The 20,046-nt window shown below is 32.8% G+C and overlaps 1 protein-coding gene across 1 annotated transcript in view; it reads right to left on the bottom strand.

Annotated features, from left to right (window-relative positions):
• Window positions 1–20,046, bottom strand: part of LRP1B (LDL receptor related protein 1B) — a 1,792,829-nt gene that overhangs the window by 213,453 nt on the left and 1,559,330 nt on the right. Inside the window, exons 60-62 of the mRNA XM_030883038.2 lie at window positions 17,929–18,128; window positions 2,386–2,574; window positions 1,406–1,554 (exon numbers count right to left, since the gene is read on the bottom strand). Of these exons, the coding sequence (XP_030738898.2) occupies window positions 1,406–1,554; window positions 2,386–2,574; window positions 17,929–18,128 (538 nt within the window). The remainder of the gene's footprint in view (window positions 1–1,405; window positions 1,555–2,385; window positions 2,575–17,928; window positions 18,129–20,046) is intronic.

The raw sequence follows: 20,046 nt of genomic DNA, 5'->3' as shown, positions 1-20,046 counted from the left end.
TTATTTTACCTCCCATAGTGACAAATTGCTAGTTCTCTAAAAATAATGAATTTTGTTCACATAAATACTTAGGAGAGTATAATTAAAACAACACAGTTGTAAAGAAAAAAGAGACTGTGACCTGTGCTTTCAACTAGACATCAGAACCTCCTGATGGCAGCTCACACTAATTGCACACATACTCAAGTATATTCTACTTGCACTAGAGGGCTAGGGTAATAACAACAACACTTACTATGACCCAGGAACTTTTCCCATGTAATCTTCATAACGGTGGCCTGGAAATATTATCAATCCCATTTAAAAGATGAGAAAACTGAGGCATCAAGTAGTTAAGTAACAAAGCCAAGGTAATTCAGCTTATTTAAAGCAGTCAGAGTATGGTCAAAGTGAGTCTGGCTTCAGAGTCTATGCCCTTAACCACTACACATACTGCTTCCTGGAAGAGGTTGGATCTTTTTCGTTTATATGGTTCTTTATTGTATGAGCCTCATAGTCATAACTTAAGAGGCAAGTTGAGCTAGAATTAGCTTCTCTTTTTGAAAATAAGCACACCCTAAGAGAAATTCAGTCTCTTCCTATGATGTCACTGCTAGAATTGTAAAACCAGCAAATTCAAAACACAGAATTCTAAGAATAAATTTAGTCATGTTAAAAAAACAAATCACATTTCCTTTACAATTTTATCTTAAACAAGATAGTTACTCAAATATAAAAAATTAAATTTTATAATGCCATATGACTTTTGTCCAAATTTTGAAAGTAATAAAGTCCATGCAACTACCATTAAGTAGAAAAATTAACTTCTGAAATAGCTTCACTGAAAATAACTACATTTTGAAGAAAAAGAGATTTCAGAAGGAAATTATTTAGATCATATAAATTTTCAATAAAAATATCTAGAAAATTACTTTTTACAAACATATTTTCCATATCACTTACTCTGAAGAATGACAGAGAGGTAGAGATGGTGATACAGAGCAGATTATCTAGGAATATTTTTTTCTTTGTTTAAACTGCATATATCTTAGTCTTAACCCTATGCCTCAATCACCCTGGTATCTTGGAATAGGTCAAATTTCCCCTGATGATTCTGCTATGCCTGCTTACGATTTGCACCATTATTCTGTGTGGATCGGTGTAAGAATGGTTTCCATTTTTGTTTTTGTCTTCCTTTTAACCTCTATGTGTACTTCCTAAATTCCCATTTTAACAATATGTATCAAATTGCTTTTCCCTTACTCTGTGACCCTCTCTATAATGTATGGAATGTTTATCTAATGCTATGCCAAACAAAAAACATGATGTTTCAAAAACGGTTTACGTGAATAAACAAAACACAGGCAAAACCTTTGTAACAACTTGCTCATACATGCCATGAAATGATTTCTAGACCTCCACTCACCTGACTGGCTGTGCAGTTGGATAAGCAAGTCCTGTTATCAGCTGCAAGATAGAAGTTGGTGGGACATGCACAGGTGTGAGTCTTTCCAGGGGCTAAAAGGCACAGATGACTACAACCTCCATTATTTGTCATACAGAGATGTTTGGAGACTACAGATGAGAAAGAAACAACAACAGAATGGGATAATCAAGGCCAATAATATAATATGGGATGAGAGATAGGACATTTAAGCTTCATAACTTGTATTTGAATACAACGTTGTAATCAAGAACTCATCAAGATTATAAATATAATTTTATTTTGTTAAAAACTCTACTCATCATCCTATGACATTTATTTTATCATTAAATAATTTTAAGAATGTATCTCCACAATAGAAAGTATTTTAGTAGGAAAAAAGTGTCCATCAGAAAAACAAACAGAGACTAAAAGTATTTTGGATGAGTATATACACAGGTTTAAAAATATAAATGTAAAATAAAATAATGAAATGATGGTCTACGTGTAATAGTATAGTGGGTAGCAAAATAATCAAAACTTTATTCCATATGGCCTGATAGAATTCCCACTAGACGTATGCTTAAGCAAACTTGATACAGTTCTCATTTTTAGAGCCTCAGAGTTACATAAATATAGTTCCTTTCACCTAGCAGTCCAGAAACTAGGATCCTATAACTATTTTGTAAATAAATGATTTCAAGAATGCAGTCTTCACTTCTCCAACTACATGTATTAATGTCATTTCAGGTTAATATGATTTCAACAAATCCATAATTCTTGTACTATTATTGAGCTTCTAACCATATCCCTTAACAGCAGTATTTGATATCAACTGAATTTATTCTATACAATTATGCTAAGCAGTCAAATCTGGTAATCTTTCTCAAAAATAAATTTACACTTAACCTTAAAGGAAACAAAAATGGAATGTTACTAAAAGATGTTGATGCACTTATGGAAATCATGGAAAGAATAATTACCATCAGGTTGTCTATAAGAATGATACACCTGGATATCTGTGATGGCATGCCATGAGTTAATCAGTGAGAGTCTGTCTGCTCCCGAGGTTTTATGGGCACGGCTGAGTGACTTGGTTTTCCCATCAGTCCAGTAGATGTAGTCTTCAAACAATGTTAGTGCAATCACCCCTGGAATATCTTGATTAGGGACTGTAATAGGAGATGGTAAGATTAATGTTCAGTCTTGGAAGACTGCCAGTTAAAATATTCAATACTACATGGGCTGACAGATACAACTGCTACAGAACTTCGTGTGAATAACTGCTGTGACAACCTGTCAGGCCGGCAAGGTTCTTTATTACCGGTTAAGAGAATGCAGGATCTGGCGCAGGAGGTTGCTTTGCTCAGATTTAGATTGTTTCAATCACTGGGAAGAAAATGAATTCAATCCTGCTTACAAGTAATGGCTGCTTCACCAGAAACAAATAACATCCAACATTTAAAACTTATATATATATGTATATCTCCATCAGTTGTTTCTAACTTATATCCTCCTTAAATCCACAGGTCATTGTAGTGCTTTCTCCCACTTTTAAATGGATTAAATTATATATCCAGGATGAAATGTCTATCTACCTGGAGATAGAGTGACTATGACTACTATTAACCATTTTAGTCACTGAGATCTTAATGAGTATTTTTGCTTGCAAAATAAGCTGGGATACGGATGGAGAAATATATAAATGTGACAAATAACAATGCATCATGCAGACTTAACAATTATAAAACTGCTTTGTTGCAGATTAAAATTGTTTTATAATTATACATTCATTAGAGGACTGGGTTTAAATGTAAACAGTAGATTGAGCTTCACAAATGTAAATTTTTCTTTCAAGAGATTCCAGGGTCCTATCTGGCAAATAAGATGTAATAAATTTGTTTGGTGGTTTGGAGTTAAATAATTTTAAAATGTGATAGAGGGTTCTTCAACTTTTTAAAAAAAAAAGCAATAAATAAAGAAAATTGAAATTCCCTAATTTGCACAAACATTCCAATATATTTCTCTATATAAATTTTTAGATCTACTTTTAAAAATTCTGCAAAATGTTCATTAATGAGAAAAGGTACTATAATTCAGGTAATATGTACTTTTTTATATATTAGAACATAATGACAGAATTTATGTTTGGCATATTCCTCATTCAGCAGTAACTGAAAAACTATCAAAATTTAAAATATAATTCACTTTTTCTAGGGAGGTTTACAGCCTTATTTTTAAGATGCTGGGTAAATTTATATTGTTAACTAGAAGTAGAAATTTTAAATCTACCAAATTGTTATTTTTACTCAGATGGGCAAAATGTGATCAGAGAATTCACTATGACTCAGAAAATACAGAAATAAAAGAGTTAAGACTCCTTCAAATGGGTGACACTTTAAGCCATTGACTACTATAAATAATGTAGTGTCTAGCCAGAAATCCATCTCAGAAGAGATACTATGCATATGAAGGATATAAAAAAATCAAGAAAAATCCAGATGTGCACACTTCTGATGCAGATATTCAAACTGAATTATCCGTGTAATTCCCAGACATGGAGCCCATTGCCACAATGATAAGTAGAATTGAATAAAGAAAGATGAAAAGTAGGACATTTTACCAGAATGAATCATGTCTGAGTTATTTATGCAAACTATGCCCACTCTCCCCCTTTGACTATATAAATTCATTCCAGAAAGATAAACAAATGTGGCAAAATGTTAACAATTGGGTGACTCTTGGTAATAGGTGATCATTACAGCAATCTTTCAACATGTGTGTATGTTTGAAACTTTTCAAAATAAAATAAAAATACTCAGAAAAAATTGAAAGTCTCAGAAACATTCAACTCAGATTTCCTTAGATGTCAAGCAAGTAATTACATCATTAAATAGGGATTCAAAAATTAATCATCACTTTAAAATAATGTCAGTCCACCAGAGATTCAATTAGCTTCTGTACAAAAAGTGAAGTTATTGTAAGAACTTGCCTATTAGCATCTCAAAAATAGCACAGTCTGTTGAACTATTCAATAACTAGAGCTGACATTTATTCAGCCCATGGGTGCCAGAAAGTAGGCCCTTGGCTCTGATGGGTGGGGGAGGCCATTCTGGTCCCAGAAGGAAGAATTATCAGGCCCACATATCGATAGATCTGAGATTGAGAAACCCCATAGTAACATATCAACTTTGTACACCTATTTAATTTAATACTCAAAACAACTCTATCATGAAACAGTTGACCTCACTTTCAGATAAGAAAACTAAGATTTGGAAAACAAGTAATTTGACCAGAGAGGATGGAGAAAACTATGAAGATGCTGGTATCTGAATCTAAATCGGATTTGCTGGCTGCTGAGTTCTTTGCCACTTTACCTATCAGACTTTAAGAAAGCCGTCCTAGTAAGGTAAAGTGTGGTTATGGACTGAATTGTGTCCCCTCAAAATTCATATGTTGAAGCCCTAGACCCCAATATATCTGTATTTAAAGATAGGGCCTTTAAAGAAGTAAGTTAGATTAAATTAAGGTCTTCAGAGTGGGACCTTAATCCAATATAACTTCTCTTACAAGAAGAGAGGGACACCAGGGGTGTGCACATACAGAGAAATGGCCAGGTGAAGGCACAGCAAGAAGACGGCTATCTACAAGCCGAAGGGAGAGGCCTCAGGTGAAACCAAACCTGCAAACATCTTGATCTGGGACTTCCAGCTTCCAGGACTAAGAAAATACATTTCGGTTGCTTAATCCGCCAAGTTTGTGGTAGCCTTAGCAAACTAATACAAGTATATAAAACAATGGGACTAATTTCATAAGCTCCATGTGAATATCATTTTATTTAATTACTTGAATGCAATTACACTGTATATGATTTTCAGACATGAGACAATTTAAGCACAGGGCAAGTTTGCTATCTCTAAGTTTGTAGTGATTGGCCACCAGAAACCCTCTGTTATCAGGTAATCAATATAAGTGTATAGATATCAGAAAAATGAACTCTTATTTTTGGCACATAGCTGGATGTACAAAGAATGTAGAAAAGTCAGGTTAAAGTGAAGAAAAGTAGTCCATTTTCCCAGGAATTGAATCCGTTTGATTCAATTCCTTATTTGATACTGACAAAGAAAAACAGGACTAACACTAGGATCTTTATACAAGCCTATTCCAAGCCCATTCATTTGGTAAACATACTTATTTCCCAAACAGCAAGCATCAAACACAACCACCAGAGTATTCCTTCTAGAGAAAAGAAATGAAGTAAAAACACCAACTATGTTAACCAAAAGAAATCTAGTCTCATACATCTGTAACACTATAGTGGCTCCAACAAGCTACTCTCTAAGAGATAGTGACGTGTTCCCTAACACCACGACCAATGCCGATAAAAATCAAGTAAAATGAAAGAGAGCAAAACAAACAAACAAGAATCTTTACATATTGCCTTTTCTGGGGTTTGACTCATAACTTGGCAGTATGCCTCATTTCCTCTTTAGGACCTAAAATCTCCTTATGAGAGTTATTTGACTATCTGCTTAAGTTTCTGTGAAAAAACTGCTATATGGTAACTGATAAATGGTAAGTATAAATGAATGGATGCTGTGTTTGTTTTTCCATCAACACAAAGACTTCAACCTACATTGGGAGTAAATGAGATGTTCCGAGCCAAAGCATTATATATTTTGGTATGGGAAACGTTCCTGATTCAGAATGAGAAAAATAAACTTGCTTACTTTTGGTTGTATCTCTATTTATATACTTATTTTCACCTTATAGATATGTGTATATATGTACATCTATATGTGTGTATATACACGTGTGCATGTATTAGGTATGTGTGCATATGTAACATATCTGTAATATATATATGCATAATATATACATACATGTATTATATATACATGCATATATTACAGAGCAACAAAAAAGATTAATCTTGTGATGTAATTTGGCAGTTAGTGGAGCTGACAAAATAGACAAAATATATATAAAATATAAACATGAAATGTGATGGTATATGTGAGAAATATTTAACACAAATTCTTACTAAGACATGGTTGAGTTTATGGAAAAAGCAGTCAATGTTTTCTCAGAATAATGGTTGTCCTTTTCTAAGAGGAAAATAATATGGCCCCCTGTTATACATAAGACTGCTTTTGTTTGATTGAAAGAAAAATGCAAAAAATAAATGTAGGGAAACTTTCATTTTACAGGTATTCAGCAGACATACAAAAACGACACTAAAAACAGAACAGTTGTGTGGGCTGCAGTTTAACAGGTACTTATTATATATTTAAAACCTATTTTAAAGCTGCTTTCTGTAGTTAGGCCTCTATTCTGTACAACAGCGGTATTTATTGTACTGTTTCCAGCACTCCACTCAAGCACTAGGCTCCTAACTTTTATTTCATAGACTATATGTATCAGAAGAAAGGAGCTGATATTTGGCAAAAAATAAATCGAAGAAATACTCTTTGTGGAGTTTTTCTCTTTTAGTCAAGTAGGTTGCTACCCTGGTAAGGTTCCTAGTAATTACGATAAATAGAAAAAGTGGAAATCCAGAATATGCTTTCAGCTTAACTGTTGCCTCACAGTTAGAGATACTCTATTACGAAACTCTTGATTATTCATTTTTGGGAATATCATTTATCATGCTAAACAAGTATATTCCTGGATAATACCAGTCTAATTATATATTTGGGACTAACCTAGTTTAAATACTTAAGAACAGAATGCACCAATGACATAGTACTCATCTCTTGTTGAGTTAAAATCTTATAGTTGGAGTTCTGGGTAAGATATTACATTGGGATAATGGCAGATTCAACATAGTTTTGCCCAGTGGGTTAGTACTTAAATAGAAATTTTACTACTAATGCCATATTTTTTTCTGATTTTTCTCGAAGATTTACTTCAAGGATGTAAATGTCATTTTAAAATATTATATGGAACAATTTTTAATTTTGTTATTTAAAAATTATTATAAATATTTTCAAAGGAAGAACAAAGTTCAACCACCAAATTCAGTAGTTATTTTTATTAAGGAATCAAGATAAGAGTAACTTGAATATTGATTTTTTTTCTTTTAGTTATAAAGAATTTATGTATTGTTTGGAACACCTGAATGATCCAGTAAAGTCAACCTGACCCTCACTCTACGGCTGACAGTTTGGAAACAATCTCCTAAAACTTTAAAGTTAATAAGCATATCAAACAAAATATTAAATTCTATCATCTTTTGATTTTTAATACATTTTAAGACTCTCTCTCCCATTTTTCTTATTCTTGGTGTCATTGTCCCAAGTAGTCTCACCTTCCCTCACACCTGAAAAATTGCAAAATTAGTCTAATTTTTCTCATTGCTTTTAAACTCTTCCACTCTTCCAACCTTTTTTTTTGTAACAGCCAAGCTTCCTGTAGTAAACAGAGAACATGTTTTTAAATGATAATTGAAAAGAATTTAATTGAAAGAAGTCAGTCTTATGTACGCAACTGGTTTTATTATTTTTCTCTTAATTATTTACAGAGGTGTGGCTAAGGAACCGATGATAAAGTTCTTTCCTAGATCTGATACCAGAAGCTGGTGAAAGCTGTAGCTAAGGAAAAAGCCACCTACCAAAAGCAGATGACATTTGGCAGAGGAACTCAGCCACTGCTAAACCACTGTAGTTGGTCATGGAGGGAAAGGGGATAAATAAATATTCTGGCCTCTTGCTTCCTCCATTGTCTAATCTCCTGCCAATGCTTTCCATGGTTTAAATCCAATCTGAGGCTGGAAGGTAAAAGAGCCGGGGTGATGCAGTCCACAGAAGTCCGCCTTCTAGCATACAGAGCATGGCAAAGAGGCAAAGATAGAATAACTAGAACTCCCTCCAGTAAATATTTCCAATATTTCTTCTATCTCGCATCTCTCTTCCTTGATCAAAAACCACCAATGACAGCCATTCCCTAGGCAGTACTGTGCAAACTATTTAGCCTGACTGAAACTTCTGTCTTCAGAAGAGAATATCAGGATCCTCACTAATCCTCTATTCTGAGAGACCTTGACACTAACAATTTTCCCTGATATCTTTCTAGAAGTCTAATTTACAATATGGTATGTAGAGAAGCCAGGAATTAAAGTAGTAGAACATGAAAACCAAAAAGGAAGATATAAAACAAAGAAAAACAATTAGCATTCAAAAAATGAGGTGAGATTAATCAAAGGCTACAAAAGGAGTGTAACATGATAAAATTAGATGATGGAAGAAAGTGATCTAACATGTCAAGAAAGTGGAAGATTCATGACAGTGGTGAGTACGTGGGTGAATAATGGTTTCTAGTTTATAGAGAGCAATGGAGAAGAGTGGGTTGAGGGGAAAATGGCCATAGTATACTAATTTCCAGAGAATGACTGCTGAGTCAGTAGCTTTAGTTACAAATGCCCCATCAAAAAGAGTATGCTTTATGTAACCTTAGTGCCAAGAACATTTGTTCTTTGTCCGTAATTGGGCATCCCCTTCAGTGTTACTGTTGGCAGAAGATTTTTTTTAAATAATTATTTCCTCAGAACCATCTACAACAGGCTACAAAATATTCCATTTAACATTTGCCTACATGAACATTTTTTCCTGCCTACTCTTTAATACAACCCTGCTTAATGGAAACAGTACTACAAATAAAATTTCAGGCATATGGATCCAAAATCCATTGTTCAAAATCAATAAAAACATTATCAAATGGTAGAAACACTAATAATAGTCAATATCACCAAACATGATGATAAAATGTTCAAAAGTTATTTTTTCCAATAAAAAGTATGATCTTTCAAAAAGTTCATCCATCACTGAAACCTTAAAGAGGAGGAAAAATAAAGGTCTTCCATTCAGCATATGTCAGAGTACATAGCAGATATGAGCTGATGCTACTTGAGCGTCTATTATATGAGGCTGCCTTTGGAATACCGACACTGATCAAACGTCCAGACAAAAGTTACATGTCGTTCCTTAATGCAGTAGTTTACACTGGGACACTTAAATGTGAAACTTTTTGAAATAAATGTAATGTATGATGGCAAAATATAGAAATTATTTAGAGCTCTTCTTTAAATTAAAACCATTATTAAAAGACAGAAGGCATCCTTTGCCTACCCTTTTCTGGTATTCCTTGCCTTTTTTTGTCTACCTTGTCACCTCAAATCATATACACTCTCTACATAGATTAGGAATATTCAACTTCATATAATTTAATCCCTTCCCTTCCCTCACATATCTTTAAATTATTCATAATATAAGGTCATATATGGCCACTTTCATATTTAATATCTAAAAAGAGTATTTCTGCTAATGAATAGCAGTATTTATAAGTTTACAATGTAAATTATAGTTCATTTACTTTGAAAACTAAACTGTGCCTATAAATATCGTCTCTTGATGATGACACTGCTCTTCAATCTCTGAAGTAAACAAAACAACACTGTTTCATGCACTTGGTAAAGATATATTCCAGTTGCTTTGAAACTCTCTGGACTTTTCTACTGGTGATACAAACCTTCATAGATACTTGGAAATGTACTTTCAGAGCTGACCATCAGTACTAAATATAAGTTATGACATTCTACATACATATGCGTTAGGAATGTGTTTGTTAGAGCGTCCTAATGAAAGCTGAAGACTTTGAAAAGCCCTTTGCCTTTGGAACAGATATCAAGTAGAGCCATTTACATGAATTTAGTATCTGGTTGTCCCACATTCCTATAATTATAAATATGCTTCTAGAATAAAAACAGAAAAGAGTGTAACATATTACAAGCATTTTCAAACGTGTTCTAGTACTCCTAGGAATAACTAGGGATAAGTGAGTGAACTGAATCAACAGTCCTCCTCTCCCCCAGTTCCAACCTCAGTCAATTCCTTTAAGAAATGTTAAAAAATCACTGATTGATTAGAAGTCCTATTTTGTGGGTAAGAACTTTGAACTATAGTGTGGCAAAGCAACTTGCCTAAATTAGAGAGTAACCTAACCAAAAACTAAAGCTACTAATTCCCAATGCTGCACCATGTCATATTTGGGACGGATAACACTGTTGAAAGTGGCTGAAAACTCATATAGGGTAATTCTTTAAATTTATATTTTAAAAAGTATATGGAATGCATGTGACATTTGCAAAATAATAACCTGTTTAGACATATACACAATTTAACGTAACATGTTCTATTCAAGGGACAAAAATAAAAGATATGATTGACACTGAAATTCTAAAACTTTTCAGAAATGGCAGTTAATTTCAATTTATTTGACTGGTTCAGGAACATTTCTATAGTAACTGAATTTTATTTTGCTCCCTTCCATTAACTTTTATTGTATTGTAAACAGCAGCACATCAACACCATTGGCATAAAATAGCCTGTGAAGTCAACTGTTTGTAACGGACTGTGAATGATAGGAAATTTTTTTTCAAAAGTACTAAAATGCAATATCTTATCAAGAAAGAAACACTCTAGAATATTGTAAAATTGGACGGTGGTGTTTATTAGATTCTCTCTCTTTTTTCAGTGGGCTTTGGTGGATATTTACATTTTCTAAAGACCTAAATGCAACAGCTACTGACTTTCAGGATACAGGAGCACAAAGTACTCCCTTTGTCTTTTTCAGTGTGTTTTTCCCCCTTAGAACAAAACCCGCTAAATATATCTTTGCTATTTCACCAGTAGCACACTGAGATCTGGATTCTTTTCCCAACATTGATTAGATGATCACTGCATGGGTTATGATTTGGATTTTAAATCCAAGCACAGAACTGCCTCCTCACAACACAAACTAGATTCCCAGAGCAATAAACAAACTAAAGTGTTGGACTGTCAATACAATACTGACACTTCAATATGAGTATCTTCAGGTCTAGGAGTATAGAAACAAATGAAGAGTCAAAGTCAACATAATAGCATGAAACTTTAAAGAATTTTTCCACAAAATAAAAGTTCAGTGATAAGCTATAGTTTAGAATCATACCCAATGATTACTTTTCTGAGAAATTAGCAGTTGTGAGTGTATATTTTTCCAGTGTGCTGGATAAAATATGTACATAGCCGACTGATTTAACACAAGGTTAAATCATTCAGTGACTCGAAGAATATTCTGAAAAAAAAAAGTACTAGAAGAAATAAATTTTAAAACTCAAGGTCAAGCAATGTTTTTCTTAGCTCACCCTTTTGTTATTACAGTTTACACAGTATTTTCAGTCTTTTTGTCAAAAAACTACCTCTCTATCTCAAGTTCAATGGCAACTCACAAAAAAATGAGGAAAAATAAATCTGAATTTATGTGCTTTGATACAAGCAGTCAAAATGAAATTGTGATCTAAATATAATTTTCTGGTATTTAATTTTCTTTTCATTAAATGGAAAACAAAATCTCTAAGTTAAGCAAGATATGCAGAGTTAGGGCTGAAATTTTTCTCAGAAATGTCTATAAAATGTAACCTATTTTATAAACATTTCATTAGAGAAGGCTATACTTTCATGATGCATAAAATTAATAACAAAGGATCTTTGCTGTGTTCAAATTTCAGGAATTCCGTGACATAAATTTTCAAATAAGAGTAGAAGTTTTCCCATAGGCAGGAGATAAAGTTAGTTTGGAAAGAGCCAACAGAAATATCAAAATGTCCCACTAAAGCAAGGTGTACATTTTTAAGCAACATGATTGTTCTCTTCACACCTTCAAATAAACAAACACACACAAAAACTGGATTTAATGAGCTATACTCTTTTATTTACAGTAATTATATTCTAATGGCTTACGTTTTTGTTTATTTATTTCTCATATATTTTGCAATTTATCTATGTCTACTATTTACATTAATCTGAAAAAGTTCAAGTATGGATATACCTTTATATATATAGGTGTGTGTTTATGCTATAACTGTTGCTATTAGAAACTATAACAAGCAGACAGAAAAATCTTCAGTTAGTCATCTTTTCAAAAACAAGGGGGCCTTGTGGAGAATGGAAGAGGCTTTGGAACCAGTTAGATCTGGGTTCAAATTCTAACTATGAGCTATTTGACTTTGGACAAATTATTTAATCTCTTTAAACTTATTTCCTTATTGCAAAATGGCTTTAATGACACATCTCATAGTGTTCACTGATGGAATGGCTAAAAAAGCATGTATTGCATCAAGCAGTTTCTTGAACACAGTAGGCTTCTAATAAAAGTATGAGTTTATAAGGGGATGGTTCCAGTTCTTGGAACCACAGTATTAAGCTAAGAAAATTTCCACTGAAAGCCAATAATAATAATAAATCATACATGCAAAACATCTAATACAACATCATGCTCAAGAACATATGTTTTCTTCTCTCATTGATTTGGTAAGTTCACAAGTACTCAACTTTAAAAGATATTAATAACTTTTGCAGTAATAATCAGGGAGAACTGAGGACTGGATAGGTGATTTGAGATTTTAACTAAGGAAATAAATCTGGTTATTACAGATTTATTTGTAAATAAATTGGAGACTAACCTGAAATTAAAACTTTGGGATTTGGCAAAAATTCTAAAGTGATCCACCTAACTGGGAGACTTAGAATTTTAGTTCTGGAATTCCCCTTTGATGCCATTTTTTCCAATACCCTTATTTCTATGGATGAGGCAACTGAGACCCAGTGAAGCTACACATACATTTCAGGGTGAAAAAGCTTTCTAACAGTGGATCCCACCCCAACCCACCCTCACCCTTAGGTTCCCCAAGCTTCTTTTAAGATGCTAAGGGTTTTCTTTCTCCAGTCTGAGAAGATCCTTTTACTCAAAGATTTGTGCTCCAACAAAGTTTTAGAACTTCTTATCCAACATCAAAGCCTAAAATTCTCTGAGGAGGACTGTGGTTTGGGGGTGGTAAGAAATCAGTCCCAAAAATATAGGCCTACAAGAAGAATATTATTATTTAGAATCATTGTGTTTAGAATATATTTAGAATCATTCTGTTTCTGTATAAAGACAGATTTAAACTTAAAAACTGAGCATTTCAATCTGGAGAACATTTTGAAATGCCAAGTTTCTCACTGGACCTATTTTATATCTCAAGGAATAGTAGGAGGAGAGAGATTCACTCATTTGCAATCTTTCTTCTAGGTAAATTATCAGGTATTCAGAAAGGCTTTTTAGGTAAATAAATGATAAAGAATGTTTAACCATATCCTTAGAATTTCTTTGATGTTGACCCTTTTGTTAAATAAATGTACCTCTCATCAAGACAGAGCTTTTCAGGAAGAATCTCTAAGTTATGCTTAGTCTAGTACTTTTTATTTCTTTAAAAAATGTACAAATATATTTGAAATTCATAAGTTATCCAAACTGTGAGTTATTTCCCCCTGGCTAAGTAGATAATAATATAAATCATTCACTTAATATTTGCAGCTCAACCACCAATATTTTTGCTGTTTTAAGTTTACAGATCTTTCCTCTTTATTCTGCTAAATAACTATTGAATGTAACATTTTATCCCCATTCCCACAGCTATAATCACTTCAAGTGTTTTCTCCTAAAATATTTTAACAGCCTCTAAATTGGTTGCCCTTCCAGGGTCTTTCATTTTCCATGCTGTTGTCAAATCTAATAACAGCACTCTATCAACTAAATGCCATCAATGTCTCCCTATGACCTATATGATAAATTCCAAATTACTTAACATACAAGGCCTGTCACAATCTGGCCCCAATTTGCCCTTGTTCATCTAGTGTCATTATCTTCCTCTTACACAACTTCCAGTTTACAAATTGTGTAAACCCCATACTGTTTCAAGACTCTATTACATTTTTGCACATGCTGTTCCCTCTGTGTGATGAATCCTTCCTTCATTTCCCCATATGGAGAGCTTGTCCTACATCTTTCAGATTTTTCAAAGATCCCATCACTTCACCAAACACTTCCCTAATCCAGCCTGCATTTTGGCAATACTGTACATATACTGCTAACACCAATCTAATTTATGTTTGTACCTTCATATCAGTCTCTTCCCCCCACTAAACTATAGGTGCTTTGAAGGCAGGGACTTATTCAGCTTTGTAACTCCAGGGCCTCACATAATGCATGGCACAGAAAGAGACAACAGTAAATGTTTGTTGAATGAATGAAGGAATGAATGGGAAGATCTAAAAAAAAAGAAATCAGAGAAATTTTAAAAATGAACAATGAAACTGTGATTTAACTGTCTCTCTCAGTTATCCAGTAGTATGCATACTATTCTACAGTATTATTATATCATATTATTATATAATTATTGGAGTAAAAACCAGTAGAATAATATACACAGGCATTAGGGAAAGATTCATGTAACTAAGATTACACCTAAATGTTCCCAAGATAGCAAATTGACTAATTCTCTTTTTTTTAAATTTTACGATGTAGTGCTTGGACTTGTTAAGAAGGTGGGTTGGGGTAGAAGAGGTAGCAGAGAAAGACGGATGTAAGTTCTCAAGCAAGTTTCCAGTTACATGGTCCTCAGAGGTAATCTGATCTATCGCTTAGGCACAGAACTCAGATCTTTTAGAAATTCTTAGGCTGGGCAAGTAATAAAATAATGCTTCATTTATGGAAATGCTGTATGGTTTAAACCACAACATGTTTGGGGGAAAAAACCTTCTAAACTGTAAAGTGATACTCATGGTTTAGTTTTTTCTCCATTATTAAACTTTGACTTATTAAAAGAAAAACGTAATTCTGAAATTTTCATACACCCTTTATACTCTCAGATTACTTTGTCATGACTGGCATATCCCATTCTTTTGATGAGCTCTGGCTCTAGTTTTAATAAAAAGAATAAATGAGAACAATAATACTAGTCTGGTTAAGAGAGAAGAGAGGTCAGTGGCCAAACTAATACAAAAGTTACTAATGTTATAATAGTCTCATTTTCCACCTCCAAATATGCAACTAGAAAACCACAGCTTTTTTTATGTCTTTATGGGGACAATGCAAGGAGTAAAAAAATCCTATTCCTCTTTACAGACATTGCAAATGAATGACTCTTTTTTCATTGGTTGTGAAATTGGCGTAAGTCAGGCTGTGTACAGTTAGTAGCTCATTAGTAACTACCAGGTAATTACTGGCTTGCATTCAGATATTGACAGATGCCTAATAAGACACTTAGTGAATTTTTCATTAGTCTTTCTGAAAAAGCCTTCAGGAGAAAATATTTCTGAAGGCAGGAACTCTTTTACTTTCCTTTTCTCCCCCCTTGAGCCTCAAAGTATTTTCAAAAATCAGATTTTTAAATGTTAATAACATCATGCCTGAATATCTTTCAGCCAAATATTTTACTCTTCAGTAAATTTAGTTTCACTTCTCCTTGCTATCTATGTCCATCTACCCAAAGTCATCACCAGTACTGTGATTGAAAGACACTTAATTTACATGCATTCAATTTTGTATTAAGTTTTCAAAGCATTAGTCATCCACATATCTGACATAATTTTAAAATAATGGGGAGGGGATGGAATCAATAGTTTCTAATGGACATTTTTAACTAGTTTTTGTTATTCAAACAAAAGGCTCAAACAAAAATAGGCAAATATTTGATGCTAGAATATATTTTAAATATTTACCTATCTAACCAAAAATTGTTTAAATTTTATTGTACAGTGAAATTTTAGCACAAAGTAATACATTCACAACAACTTAGCACGCTAAAAATACATGCTAAAAATGGTTATGTGGTGAAAATACTGATTGCTACAATAAAACTCAATTATATCATCTACAAAAGTTGCAGAACATTTCATTATTGATTCTTCAAAGGAGATATAACTGCTGAATGCTAAGTGTAATTTTGATTTGACAACATTGCTTTTGCTGTAATTAAAACCCTAAAGTGATCTTTAAATAACTCTTCAGTCCAATTGCATCCTGATGAGTTTCTTTATAATTGGAATGCCAACACCTAAATAAGCGACTCATCCGACACTTGTCATACTTCAATGTTCCCACCCTTAAAAAAGCACCTCTAAAAGCTTTCTGTTGGCATTTTTAGTTAGACATATTTATTTAAACAACAACTGAGAGAAACTTGGGCAGAGTTAAGGAGTGATGTGACTTCAGTGATGTATACCTCCTTTATTATTTATTTTTTTAAATTTATTTTTATTAAGGTATACTTGATTTACAATATTATGTTAGTTTCAGGTGTACAACACAGTGATTCAATAGTTTAACAGATTATACTCCATTTAAAATTGTTATAAAATTTTGACTATATTCCCTGTGCTGTAAAAATATATCCTTGTAGCTGTTTTATTTTATACATAGGAGTTTGTAACTCTTAATCCCCTAATTCCACTTGCCCCTTCCCACTGTTAGTTTTTAATTTTTTAAAATTCAGTGGCTTCATTCTTCTCTACACTGGCATACATTTAAAGGGCTTCACCTGACAGGATTAAATTATCAATAATTCTCTCTTCCTTGTCATTTCACCTCTTTCCTTCTTCCAGGGGTTTTGATCTAAGCTTACTGCCAGAGAAGAAAGCAATCTCTTAAGCTAAGCCATACAAATGTATGGCTTTACTTGGGATCTCTCAGTGAAACTTTACAGTCTCTCAGTACTTTACAAGATATTTGAAGATGAAAACACCTAATAACAAAGGTGACATTAAGTCACTACAGATTAATAAAAATTTGTTCCTCTTCTTCATTCTGGGAAAAACCTAATCTTTAAAAAGCTACCTGCATCTAAAATATTTTGAGTGTTCATGAATTGTTTGTGGTTTCTGTTATATTCATGTCATCTTCACCTGGATCCCATTCTTTTTTATTATGTCCTTCTCCTTTGCTCTTGTTAATTCCCTCATCCTCAGCTATTTTTTCCTCTAAGACTTTTTGCCCATCCCTAATTCTAGCATTACCTCCCCCATATCAAATTGCTTCCTTCATTTGTTTTATATTTAGAGTCTTATAATCTACTCAGAGTTATAAAAAATAGAAAAATAAAGTACCTATAGAATTTATATTCAAATAATTTCCTAAACGTTACTCTAATTTGAAAGCTGTTTTTCATGTTACTTTTTGTTGATGCTGTTGATTACATAACAATAAATTTAATCATGTATGTAGTCTAACTGATAACTTTTAAATATTACTTCACTGTCTTTAAAGAATTATACTTTCACTTAGTATTTAAAAAAAGAAACCTATCAGATTGCAATAATAACCTTATTTTTATAAGCAAGTATTCTGTTTCAGTTCAATTAGGATATATGTATATATTAACTTATAAAAATATCATTCATTTACTATAAAAACTATTTAGAAAAGTACAATTAGAGAAAACATTGACAATGTCAAAGTGATTTTATGTATGACTATAGAAGGTCTGAATAAATATATCTAATTCTTATTTACCAATATTGTCACAAAGGAATATAATAATGTAATCTTAAATTAAGAAATGTATTTGATGAAAGTATATAAAATAAATAAATAAATATATATATATTTTTTTCTAAATGACTATTTTATGCACTGGTGAAATACTGAATCATTTGTGCTATGGGACCAACCTTTATGTCTGTGAGATCCATCCATGTTGCTAAATTCAATATGATTTTCATCAGCCCAGTAGAGTCTATGGTTGACATAATCTATTGTTAGTGCCATAGGTCTAGAAATCTTGGTTTCTACGACAACACTCTGATTGGTTCCATCCATTCCAACACGTCCAATGTGAGGATACTCACAGCAGTCAATCCAATATAAATACCTAGAAAAGAAAATCAATAGCCACGTTGTTTATAGACACTCAGGGAGTAAAACATCTTACAGTATTTCTCTTATTTGCTTAGTTATTCCCAAATTAATTCTTGTATCTCTCTAATTGCAGCTTGTAAGAAGCATACTTCAATGCAAACTTTTCTTATGCTTTTTTTTAAAACATGTAGTACACTTTGAAATATCCATATAATTTTAAACATATGTTTCCTTTAGTATACAACTCATATGTATATAACATTTCTGCAAGTGTTAACAAATAATAGATGCCCAAAACTAAAGAGGTAAACCTTCAAAATGCATCTATAATGTTAGAGGAATAAAACTATCTAAATATTTTTTTTTCTTTTGTGTTTTACCTATGAAAAATTAAAAATGAATTACGGAGAAGTACATTATATTTTTTTGAATGTTCATTGTTCAGTGTGGTAGCCACCAGCCATTGTGACTCTTTAAATTTAAGTTAATTAAAATCATATAAAATTAAGTAAATTCCAAAAGTGAAAAATAATTTCCTCCATTAAATCTGCAGTACTATTAACAAAGTACTGCAGATTCTTAGAGGTCAATAGTAATGTTTTTGAGGTCATTAAGTAAATTATGAATTTCAAATGGTCTGAGCTCCATGTAATAGCAAATATCTTTTGTTTGTATTCTGAACATTTTATTTGGCTAATCTTATCATCATCTTGAACCAAGATACCACAAAGAAGAGGAAGAGCATATTTCATGGAGTCCAACATCTGTTACATCACTCCCAATAAGTTCACTGAGAGTTTGAGGTCTGAAATCCTCACCCTGACACTCAAATTCTTCATTACTAGAAACAGACTTTTCCAATTTACTTCCCACTATTGAAATGTATGAACTGAGGTCTAGTTGGAGTATTTATAGTCCTACATTTTCACTTTTTTGCTTTTATCATATCATTTGCCTTGCTCCTGCCTCTTCAATACAGATATTATGATTCAGACGTTATTCAGTGTCCCCTCTGTTCTCCACAAACTCTTCTCTGATTTGCGTCAGTTCATGTTTTTCAAGGTAGGTTACAAGATTATATATATTTGAGAAATGGTTTGTTAAGCAAAGTAAGCATCATCTTGTTAATTATAGGATTCTTCAGAGCTTTTAATATGCTATATGATATAATGACTCTCTAAGAGGGAGCTAAAATATCCTTTGTTTATCACATAGTTTTGGGTAACTACATTTATTTTCCTAGAGCAGTTCCTAGGAAACACACTTTAGGAAACTGTGCTTTAGCACCTTCCGGTCTACAGAATTTCTTTATCACATGTATAACTGAACAACACATATATCATGCACATAGGAACCCACAAAGCAGTAATGATGTAGGTTCTCAGGCTTCAGAATCAGAGAACCTAACTCAATAAATCAGTTGGTGAAACATCTCTGATAAACCCCAAAGCCGTGCTTAAGTGGATTGAGAAACATATCTTGAAACAATGATTCACTGAGGCTATGTAATATGTGTCAGACATTGCTTAGTACTGGGAACACAGAGGTAAACAGATATGATTTTTGCCATCAAAGATCTCTCAGTGAATACAGTAGAGGTGAATGTAAAACAAATGAAAAAATTAAAGCATGTTATGATAAAACTACTTTACCATGGAGGCACAAAAGAAGGAATGACAATTTTACCCAGATGGAAAAAAGCATGAAAAATCTTATCTTCATTAACTACCTTATAAATTTCTTGATAACAATGATCTTTTATCTCTTTCAGAATTTAGAATAAAGTATAACTTAAAGATTTTAATGCTGCAACAGGTCTTGAAGATCATGTAGTTTCAGGCCTTCATTTCACTGACAAACTGAGACCATAAAATATTATGAGCTTTGTCCTAGTCTGTTATGATAGTGATAAAGCTGGAACAAGGGCTCAG

Source organism: Globicephala melas, chromosome 7, assembly GCF_963455315.2.
Source record: "Globicephala melas chromosome 7, mGloMel1.2, whole genome shotgun sequence".
NCBI classification, from domain to species: domain Eukaryota; kingdom Metazoa; phylum Chordata; class Mammalia; order Artiodactyla; family Delphinidae; genus Globicephala; species Globicephala melas.
Note: the sequence above shows the minus strand (reverse complement) of the source record. Positions and strands in the feature narration are given on the sequence as shown.